Below are 11,516 nucleotides of genomic sequence, written 5' to 3' on the forward strand. Positions count from 1 at the left end.
AGGTGATAGAACAGGAAGGAGGTGAGAGAACAGGAAGGAAAGGGCAAAGATTGACAGGACGGAGAGAGAGAGAGAGAGAGAGAGAGAGAGAGAGAGAGAGAGAGAGAGAGAGAGAGATGCCTTGAATGAACTGCATTCATAGGGGTGCCAAAGCAACCAACGGGTTTTGCTTACCTCCGCGCAACATAAGAAGAACTTCCATACTGAATGAAATGCTCTTCCTATATGCATGGAGGTGAAATTCCGCAAAGGCTGCTTGCATCAGTGGGAAATGCCGCCATTGCAAACGGTCCCAGGCTCATGGAAAGTTGAGGCAGGATTTCCAAGTGGTTCTCCTGCTAGGTAACAGAGCAAATTTCAACTTAAGTGTGTGTGACTGTGTGGGCAGGGTATTTCCAAAGTGGTGCTACCTGCAAACCCAAAGGTGATGTCCCCCAGGCTTTTCTGAAGCACCTCCTGCTCCAGTGAGGTGGTAGAAAGCCAGGGCTGGTTCTTTGAGAAAGGAATAAGTGGGTACCAGGGCACCCTTAGGTGCCATGCTGGGGATCACTGAGTTAAGATGATAGTACTTTGCTGCTGTTAGCAGGAATGGTACTAAAGACGTGTCAAGGTAGAGCTGCATCGAACCAGTGAAAAAGGGACTGTGGCTCAGTGAGAAAGTTGCTGGTTCATGCGCAGAATATCTCAGGTTCAGTCCCTGGCATCTTTCCTTAAAAGTTCCCTGGTGCTGGGAAAGATGCTTCTCTACCTCACATCAGTCACAGCAGACAATGTCGAGTTAGATGCGCCAGGGACTCAGGCTGCTTCACAAGCTGTGTGAGAGAGACTGGAGTTCAGTGATTAATTCCACAATTGGTGGTCCTACTAGCGAGTTGGATAGGCAGTACACGGCTGGGGACGGGGAAAGGGATCGCCTTCCTGCCCTATTTACACCCTGTCCCATTTTCCTTGTTTCCTCCTGTGACCCCCTCATACTGAGCAGCAGTGTGGATGTAGGTCATGCTTCCGTGGCAGAGCACCAAAGATGCACAGATATGCACACTAATGCCGTTTCTTGTTTTGTGCACCAACTCACATGCTTTCTCTCTCACACACGGTGTGCAACCAGTACCCCAGCGTGGATAAAATACAACGTTTTATTTTACAAGGTTCACAACAGCAGCAGACATGGCTGTTTTTTTTTTGTTTTCAGTCTTGCATTTAATGCACAAGAGTTACAAATTAAAAAAGGAAAGAAAGAAAAAGACTTCTGTGGCAGGTTTCTCTCTTCGCTTTTTTGCTTCTGACAGAGAAATCAGGCAAGCCCCCCCCTCCCCTGACAGTTTCCCTTGTCCCCCTTAGAACAGAACACGTGCAAAAAGCCAGGCTCCTACCAGCATCCCAGAGACGTTGGCAAGTCCATTTAAATTACTTTAAAATGACTATCTTCCCCCTCTCTTTTTTGTTATAATTATCTAGTTTCAAAAAATATATATAAATAGGTGCAGGGGACACGGGGTGCTCTGCACAGGGTCCCCTTTGAGAGCATGCGCCGTCTCAGGATGGGAGCTCCTCCTCCACGTGTGCCGGGATGAGAAACAGCCAGGAGAGGGAAAGGCAGGTTTCAAACCCCCTCCCCCCCCCCACCACCAGTACACATTTCGCAGGGAAGTGGGGATAAAATGGCTGAAGAGGCAAGTCGCGTAAGTAAAATGAGGCCGAGGGGCAAACTGCAAGGGTCCCTGCGTTTCTCGCTGAAAGAAGAAAGCCTGACCTGTCCCCCAGTGTTGGGGGAGGAAAATAAGGAATAACATCAGGAGGATAATAAGGAATAACAACCCTATGCTTTTGGGAGGTAGGATGTGAAAATGGCTGAAGAGGTAAAGTGAGGCTGACAGACAAAAGGTAAAGGACCTTGACAGTTTGGTGGGGTGGTTAAGAGCACCAACTTCTAACTGGCAAGCCGAGTTTGATTCCCCGCTCCTCCATATGCAGCCATCTTGAGCCAGTCACAGCACTGATAGAGCTGGCACTGGCCCATCCCTTCCTGCCCACCCACTCACCATCTGCCTAAGTTCATAAAATCAGCATTTCTGTCAGGTGACTATTTAGCCTCTGCTTAAAAACTTTCAATTAAGGAGAACTCACCACCTCCTGAGGAAGCCTGTTCCACTGAGAAACCGCTCTGTCAGGAACTTCTTCCAGATGTTTAGCTAAAAATTTAATTTAAACCCATTTGTTCTGGTCTGCCCCTCTGGGGCAACCGATAACAACTGTGCTCCGTCTTCTCTATGACAGCCCTTCAAGTATTTGAAGATGGTGATCATATCACCTCTTAGTCATCTCTCCAGGTAAACAGACCAAGCTCCCTCAACCTTTCCTCATATGACTTGGTCTCCAAATCTCTCACCATCTTCATAGCTCTCTTCTGGACACGCTCCAGTTTCTCTACATCTTTATTTAGTTGTGGTGCCCAAAACTGAACACAGGACTCCAAGTGAGGTCTTACCAGAGTGGAGTAAAGCAGAAACATCACTTTGCATGATCTGGACACTAAACCTTTAATACAGGCCAAAATCCCTTTTGCCATTTTAGCCATTGAGTCACACTGGTGACTCACATTCAGTGTCTGGTCTACTAAGGCCCCCAGATCCTTTTCACATGTACTACTTCCAAGACAAGTCTCACCCAAGACAAGTCTCACCCAGTGATACATATGATTTTCCCTACCTAAATGAAGAACTTTACATTTATTGCTATTGAAATTCATTTTAGTCCAGTTTTCTAGCCTGCCAAGATTATCCCATATTCTGATTCTGTCTTTTGGTGTGTTTGCTACCCCTCCCAGTTTGCTGTCACCTGCAAATTTAAGAAGTACCCCCTCTATTCCTTCATCCAAATAATGTATAAATATGTTGAACAACACAGGGCCCAGGACAGATCCCTGAGGCACTCCACTCATCACTCCTCTCCAAGAAGATGACGAACCATGTACAAACACCCTTTGGGTATGATCTGTCAACCAGTTCTCAATCCTCCTAACAGTAATATGATCCATACCACATTGTACCAACTTGTCAATAGGACATGTTGTGACTGGGCAGTAATATGAGGGCCCTCTCAGCCTCACCTTCCTCACAGGGTGTCTGCTGTGGGGAGAGGAAAGGGAAATCTATTTTAAGCCACTTTGAGACTCCTCAAAGCAGCATATAAGAACCAACTCTTCTTCTTGCATTTCTCACTGAAAGGCTCAGGAGAAAGCCTGACCTGCCCCACAGTAGGGGGAGGATCAGGTATGCAACCCTTTGCTTTTGGGAGGCAGGATATGAAACAGTTGGTGATGTAGCTTTTTTAAATACACAAATAACTTTTGGAATTGGCCACAAACTTAGGTGGTTTTCAAAAAGGATCGGTGATAACTAGTCACAAGAACTAAAAAAACAACAACAACACCCCATGTTAGAAAGCAACATTCTTCTAGTTTCTGTGTGCCAGAAACAGAATTCGTGTTTTGTGTCCTGCTTGTGGTGCTCTCCAGGGCAACTGGGTAGCCACAGCTGGAGGCACCAGGTGACCTGCAGTGCACTCCTAAACACAGGTGCTTTGGTCTAGCTCATTGATTTCAGTGGACTTCGAAGGATAGAACTCTGCTTAGGACTGAAGTGTCGGTAATTTAAGCATAAAGTACATGTCTGTCCTCTTCACACCCATCGGCAAGACGTTACAGACAGGCATCACAGGCATTTTTGTGCAAGGGTTATGTGGCCGCTTGGTCAAAAGGTCTGTCTCTTTGAGGCCTGATCTCATGGGGGTCTTTCTTGTGGACCTTTCCAGGGCTTGCGACAGACCTGAGTCTTCCTGTCCTGACTTCTGCCTCCAGCCATTTTTTTCTCCCATTTCCTACGTGCAACATAAAGACAGAAATGAAGGGGGGCGGGGGAATGATGCCAGAACCGGCCCTCAGCAGCTGGAAATGGACAAGGAAAGGGGCAGAGTTAAAAGCAAGAGACTCTGAGTCCTCCAGCATTAGCCCCACTCCAGTCCTCCTATGATTGCTACTTTTTCCATTTCGCCTGGAGTGTTAATTTGTTAATTTCAGCCTCCACACATAGTTTTATATTTGCATTTATTTAAAGGAATTAATATATCCAAATGAGCAAGAGGTGTGAATCCCCCCCCTTTTCTGGCCAAAATGCCTTGATTTATCTCTGGTTCTGCAACATTTGGAAGCCGCCCCCCCCCGAACCCCAAGATCTACTCTGCACTGGAAAGAAGAAACAGAAATTGCTTACAAAAATAACAAAAGTCTTGTCCACCCTGCAGATTAAATAATTACATTGTCCGTGGCTAACATCATCCTCCCCTAATAATCTTTATTATTTAACTTACCCTCTTGTGCTCCCCCCATTCCCACCCCCAAAGGCACAAAGATCCAGGTGGTTAGCTAAAAAAAAATGCTGGAGTCAAAATCACATTTGCTTGGCTGCTTTGAAAAGGTTTCTCTCTCTCCCTCTCTCTCTTTTTACATATACACAAGGTGGATTTTTTTTACTTTAATATAATTTTTTCCTTATATAACAACAACAAAAAAAGCAATGAGAAGAAATTGGTTCTGTTAATATAACTGTTCCATAAAATCTATCTTATCTCTTGCTCTCCTTTCTTTAATGGGCGGTTCTCTGTGCCATTCCTCGATTGGTCCTTGACCGAGACCGTGGGCTTCTCTTGTGTAGTCTGTGCTTGTAGGTGGAGGCTGCAGGAGCGGAGAGAGAAGAAAAGACATCTTGTTAGCCGTGGATGAAGGTTACAGAGACCCTGCTTGTCCTGAGCTAGCTTGACCAGGCTCCTCTCTCTCTTTCCCCTCCCTGGAAAAACACTGCGGAGGCTGTAGCATGTTATTCCTCTGGCTGGCCGTGCTGAACGTGCCATGGCGCCAGTGGGCTTGCCACGGCACAATCGGGCCTTCTCTCACCTCTGGAGCTCGGGGACCCAATGAATCAGTTTGGCGTTTCTTTCGAGTCTGTTTTGCAGCAACTCCTCTCCTGCCTCTTCCCCCCACCCACCCCTTTCAACAGACACTGAGGGTAAAGAGAGTAGGGCGTCACCTAGCACCCTGCACTAGGACAATTCTCCCACTGACGTACTGCTGACAAGCCAAGGGTTATGGCCCTTGCAGCCAAAGGGGGCATCTTTTCTGGTCATCCTGATCCATGAATTGGAGAGCGTAGAACCAAGAGGCAGTAAGGTGTAGTGCTTATATTATCAGCCTAGCAGCAGGGAGACCTGGGTTCAAATCCCAACTCTGTCAGGAAGCGCACTTGGGCCACTTGCCTGATCTCAGCCTAACTTACTTCACGGGGAGGGAGCGGGACATGTGTGGAAGAGAGGAGACCACCTGGAGCTCCTGAGAGGAAGGGTGGGAGAAAACCGCAATAGATCAATAGAGTAATAAGCCTGAAGATCGGTTGCAGGGCTTCTTGACAGCCCTGGAAGGGTTTCCCGAATGTGTGGGAGTTAATTATTTTTTTGATATTTTAAAAATTTGTTAAACATTTATCGGGTGATATGGCCATGTATGGTCATGTTGACCTACCCCTCCCAAAATGGCCAATGATGGGCCTGGAAGGGGTGAGAAGGGGAGGGGCTTGGGTGGATATGTATACAGCGATGCTTCCCAACCATATACTGCATGATTGTGCCACTTCTGGGGTTTCTTGAAGCCTGAAGAATGTTTCAGGGGGTTCCCAATGGTTAAAAGGTTGAGAAAGGCAGGTCTGGTGGGAATTTGTAAATGGTATGACATTGGAGATAAGCTTTTGTTGAGGCTGGGAGGTAGGTGGGTGCTTGTGTACAACATGAGCCTCAGGGGAGGGCGATACATAAATATAATAAATAAATAAATGTTTAGATGCTGGCAAGTAACAAGAAAGAAGGGTTGCTAACAGGCCTCGAGTTAGATTTGAAACCTAGCAGAGAACTGAGGCAGCCTCGGTTGGGGCAATGGAACAAGTATCTGGTGAGTTCAGGATCTCTCCTCTCTCTCTCTCTCTCTCTCACTCCCTGGCATAGCCTTTCTCAACTTTATTACTGTTGAGAAACCCTTGAAACATTCTTCAGGCTTCCAGAAACCTTCGAAGTGGCGTCATCATGCAGAATATGTCTGAGAAGCACAGCTGTTATTTATTGTTATTTAAATTTGTATACGCCCAGTCGATGTGGCGTGGTGATGAAAATATCTCCATAAAATGAATGACAAAGCTGCAGACCACTTTGCTGTGCTTGAGGCAGAACAAAGAAACAAGGACAGCCGAGCCAGTCCTCTGAGGGCGGTGCATTTCAACGCGTCCTTGACTCACTGGAAGCAGCACAATCAGAATCCTTGGAGGTGATTAATTGACTCCTGCAGGGTTGCCAAGTCCTCCTTAGCCACCAGTGGGGAGGGGGCCTGCCCGGTGGCCAGATCCAGGTTGGGAAGCTCCTGGGGATTTGTGGGTGAAGCCTGGGAAGGAAGGGACCTGTGTGGGGTGCAATGCCACCCCCAAGTCCACCCGCCAAAGCTTCCATTTTCTCCAGGGGAACTGCTCTCTGTACTTGAGATAAGCCAAAATTCCAGGGGATCCTCAGGCCCCACCTGGAGGTGGGCCTGCCCAGAGTCTAACCAGAGAAGGCCCCAGGCTAAGCTACTCAGGGTAAGATAGGCTCTTAAGACAGCCATGATACACAGCCTTTCTCTTCCTTTCTTTGTACCTAGCTTAGGCTAATCTTGCAAAGCAGCAGTCAGGGTGCTACAGCAAGAGAAAAACAGTCTTTCTCTTTTCTTGCTCAACATCCCCCTTTTTTGAAATTTCAGGCCAGCAATAAATTAAGGAGGCTTATGGATACTTTGGTGAACTGCCACATTTGTTTGTTTGTTTATTTACTTATTTATATTTCTATACCGCCCATTTCTTTGCAGCTCTGGGCGGTTTACACAGAACATTATAACTTACATGAAACAGAGACATGTGACTGGCAGCTCTGCATTTGGCTCAGTGGGCTGCAATTAGACCTGAGCAACCCTCTGGCTCCAGCCCTGTAACATCTACTACTCGGGAGCCCTTGCTGACCCCCTGCTACCTACATTCAGCAGATCCTGAAGGTCCAAAGCACTAAAAGAGGACATGATGGACCAATACGTACGATCTATACAGGCTATTCGTGGCTCTTCCCACTGTCCATTGGGTTGACATCGAATTGTAGGCACATGGCGCTGTAGGTAGCCCTGGTTGCACTGGTACCGCACCATAGAGTTGATCTCGTATCGGTCCTTTTTCTTGCCAAAGTGCCTTGCATTCTCTACCACAGGTGGATTACCGCAAGAAACTAGTGGAGAAAGAGAAATTCTTCAAGTTCCTAGCAGCATATGAGCTAGTGATGGTGCTCTTCATAAAATCATAGAAGAGACCTCCAGGGTCATCTAGTCCAATCCCCTGCACAATGTAGGAACTCACAGCTACCTGCCCACCCATAGCAAATAGATTTATTTATTTATATTTTTATACTGCCCTTCCCTATGGCTCTGGGTGGTTTACATAAAACATTTTTGAACATTCACATAAAACACTATCAAAATCAATATAACAGTATAACAATAACAACAACATATCAACTGGAACAATTAGAATGGCACTTTAACAATAACTTGACAATCCCTCAGTAGGTTCAGTCCCTCAGTCTAGGGGGCACCTGTAGGTGTTATGGCTCAGTCGGCCCCACCAAATGCCTGGTGGAAGAGCTCCTTTTTGCAGGCCCTGCGGAAATGTGGAAGAAGAAGAAGAAGAAAAAGAAGAAGAAGAAGAGTTGGTCCTTATATGCCGCTTTTCTCTACCCGAAGGAGGCTCAAAGCGGCTTACAGTCGCCTTCCCTTTCCTCTCCCCACAACAGACACCCTGGGGGTGGGTGAGGCTGAGAGAGCCCTGATATCACTGCCCGGTCAGAACAGTTTTATCAGTGCCATGGCGAACCCAAGGTCACCCAGCTGGCTGCATGTGGGGGAGCGCAGAATCGAACCCGGCATGCCAGATTAGAAGTCCGCACTCCTAACCACTACACCAAACTGGCTCCAAACTTGTTTGAATGAGGCAAACAAACAGGCCAGTCAGCAATGAGGCCACTAACCCTATGGGTACTTTGGTCATCTATGTAAACTCTGTGTCTCCTTTGGGGAAGAAATTCAAGGCCTACCTCGACAACATCAGGATGCTTGAATGCTATAGGTTGGTATCCTTTCTATGTGTTTTCTTGGTGCATGCCTGCATTGTGACATCTCTCATGCCCCATCCCATGTGAGCAGCAGTGAATTAACTGGGCATTATAATCATCCAATTCCAACCAATTGGTGATCCCTGACTCTAGAGAAGTACATCTGGCCTCAACCAGGGTCAGGGCCTTTTCAGTCCTGGCGGAATGAGTTCCCGGAAGACCTGCGGACCCCCCAAGAGCTGGCCCACTTTTAAAGGGCCTGTAAGATAAAGTTCTTCCATCAGGCATTTGATTGGGGCCAACATCATGACGACTTGAATCAAAGCAACAATGGGCTCCCTCTATATGGCTGTACCCCCTGAAACCAGAAACTGAAGGCAGTAATGTCTGGTGGCAAATCAGTTGGTATGTTCAATTTTTAGAATTTTAAAGATTTTATGTTTTATTGTTTAACTATTTATGGATGAAGTTATATACGGTTGTTATGCGATTTAAAAATGTCAGTCACACCAAGACAGTTTGCTGGGAGGGGCGGGGTATAAATCCCAAAATAAGTAAAAAATATAAATACATTTAGAGTGAGGGAAATGCCAGACAGGATGACATCACACCATAAGTTTCTTTTACTAGTCATTACTACCAGTCATACATATCGGAAAGACAAAGCTGATGGCAGAAATACATCCCCCATAACATTAATGGCTTTTAGCCTCGATGATGAAAGAGGTAGTATGCCTCTATCACTAGGGGGCAGAGTACCATGGGGAAACATGGTCCCTTGGTCCTACTTGTAAGGTCTCCACTAACATTTGGTAGGCCACAATGTGAAAGAAGATGCTGTTGGTCTAATCCAGGGGTAGTCAAACTGTGGCCCTCCAGATGTCCATGGACTACAATTCCCATGAGCTTCTGCCAGCACTGGTAGGGGCTCATGGGAACTGTAGTCCATGGACATCTGGAGGGCCACAGTTTGACTACCCCTGGTCTAATCCATCAGGGTGCAAATGGTCTTCTGTTCTCTTTTTAGAGAGGCTTCAGAAGTTACTGCTAACATTTTAAAACTTGCTTCTTTAATATGTAAGAGCAGTGGTCTCCAACCTTTTTATCACTGGGGACCGGTCAATGCTTGATAATTTTACTGAGGCCTGGGGGGGGGTAGTCTTTTGTCAAGGCACATCACTGCTGCCACTGGAGCCCCTGCTCTGCTTGCTTTCCCGCTGGCGCCCCTGATTTCCTGTCGCCCACTGACAGCAGCAGCTGCGCAGTGCCATACCGAGGGGGAGCCCCAGTCATGGCGGCCAGTGTCAGAGTGGCAGGGCAGCCTCCGAGGCAGCAGCCAGGGAGGAGGATGAGGAGGACCGCGGCCCGGTACCGACTGATCTACGGACCGGTACCGTTCACTGGACCAGGGGTTAGGGATAGCTGCGTAAGTAGAGCAGCCATGGATTTGATATCAGGGGAAAAAAATTCCCCAGTCCCAGTAGTTTAGCAGTGGAATTCGCTACCCAAGGAGATCACCACGTTCACCCAGATCACCACGTTCTCGATTGATTCCCATCCTAGACCAACACATTCAACCCCCAGAATTGATAGCACAAGGAGAGCCCTGAAGGGAACGGTCTCCTGGACCAGAATCACCACCTTCCCCTACCATGGAGCCAATGCTGATGCAGGACTGAGAACCTGGGTGGGGCCAGATCTTTCAGGGCAACTGTCTCGCCTTCCCATACCCAGCTCTCAGTCACGCAAGCCAGGTCCGCCTCATTCCTCATGAAATAGTCCCTCAAGATTGAGGTCCTGTTGTTAATCGACCAGGCATTTCAAAGGACCAACAATGGTTCCAAATCTGGGGATAGGATGGAGATTTGAAGGGCAGATCATATATTGACCAGGCCACTGGCCGTAGGAAACCCATGGGTGGGCCTTATTGGATCTACATTCAATAAGATACCTGTGAGCTCAGAGCACTGCAATCTCAAAGGAAGAGATGCCTGTTGTCTCTCTGAATGAACTACTGCCTTGTATACTCAAAATTCACTTGGAAGAGAATAATTCTTCATATTGGATGAAATGGACATACTAATAGATAAGAAGTGGGTCACTTCATTTATACATGCAATACCAGTCACTATGAAGCAGAAATATTTGCCCTCAGAGAAGGCTGCATGTTGAGTCTCTGTTCTGGACTGGCCTCCTTTCAATCACACAGAAACACAAGTGGGTAGAAAACAATTCTTCTTTATATACTAAAAAGAGAACTTTTTGGATGTAGTAGTGAAGTGTATGTCTCCAATATGAACTGACCAAAAAAGAGGGCTTCAGGTTTCAGCAGTTTGGGGACAATAGCATTGGAAGTAGATGCTTCTGAGGAAATCATTGGGAGAGGCAAGTCTCCTGTCTGAAAGCTGTTCTCTGAACTTGTCACTGAATGGCCCTTTGCAAAGTTATCCTGGCCTTTCTTCTTGGCTTCACCCAAGGTGGAGGAGTCCACACTACAGCTTTTGTCTGCTATGCTCCCCTTGAGTGCTTCTGACGCCAATGTTGCTAGGCCGCCTGGTCCCTCCGCCAGGCTCAGTGGCTGCAGAAACAGCGGAACACATTTGCTTTGTTCAGTGTGGGAGCCAGGATGGGAGCTATAAATAATTAAGTATAAATCCTTCTGCCCCATTTTGAGGTTCAACTGCAGACAGTGTTGTCCTTGAAACTTAGCCACCGGTGATGCTGGAACTGGAGGGCAAGCCAGGAGGTCTTAAGCCAAACCATAAGAAAATGGAGGGAGGCCTGTGATGGGTCCTCCCCTCCCCCGCTTTTTTCAAGTTAAAAGCAGACATGCCATGTGGTACTAAATCCTTTCAGTCTGTTTCTCCTATCTCGGTCTCCCCCCTTCTTGAATCTGTTCTTTCTGTATCACACTCATGTTTCTAGCAGGAAGGAGCCATTTAACTCCCAGCAATGTTGGCTCGAGACTGCTTGCTGAATAAAACATAATACATAAAATATATGCAATTAAAAATCAAAATAAAAACTATCATGCCAACTGTGCAGGCAAACCTCAGAGCATGTCGTTTTTTTTTGAGGGGGGGGAGATCTGTATAGAGGGAGCCCAGATGATGTTAGCCAAGCTATCCAGATGTTCATTGGCCCCAACCAAATGCCTGGTGGAAGAGCTCTGTCTTAACAGGCCCTGTAGAACTGACTCAGTTGTGCCAGGGCTCTTAGCTTTTTAAGGAGCTCATTCCAACAGGGTGCATTATGCATAGCAGGAAAGCTCACAAGAAGTCTGCCCAAAAAGATGT

General features: G+C 47.0%; 1 protein-coding gene across 2 annotated transcripts in view; it reads right to left on the bottom strand.

Moving 5' to 3' along the window:
• Positions 1-1,122: 1,122 nt before the first annotated feature.
• The window catches only part of ACAN (aggrecan), a 111,674-nt gene continuing 101,280 nt past the window's right edge, over positions 1,123-11,516 (bottom strand). For both annotated transcript variants that reach the window (XM_077317667.1, XM_077317666.1), the window contains 2 exons: positions 7,159-7,341; positions 1,123-4,732 (listed from right to left, as the gene is read on the bottom strand). In XM_077317667.1, coding sequence (XP_077173782.1) covers positions 4,644-4,732; positions 7,159-7,341 — 272 coding nt within the window. In that variant the 3' untranslated portion in view covers positions 1,123-4,643. The remainder of the gene's footprint in view (positions 4,733-7,158; positions 7,342-11,516) is intronic.

This window comes from Paroedura picta, chromosome 18 (genome assembly GCF_049243985.1).
Source record: "Paroedura picta isolate Pp20150507F chromosome 18, Ppicta_v3.0, whole genome shotgun sequence".
NCBI classification, from domain to species: domain Eukaryota; kingdom Metazoa; phylum Chordata; class Lepidosauria; order Squamata; family Gekkonidae; genus Paroedura; species Paroedura picta.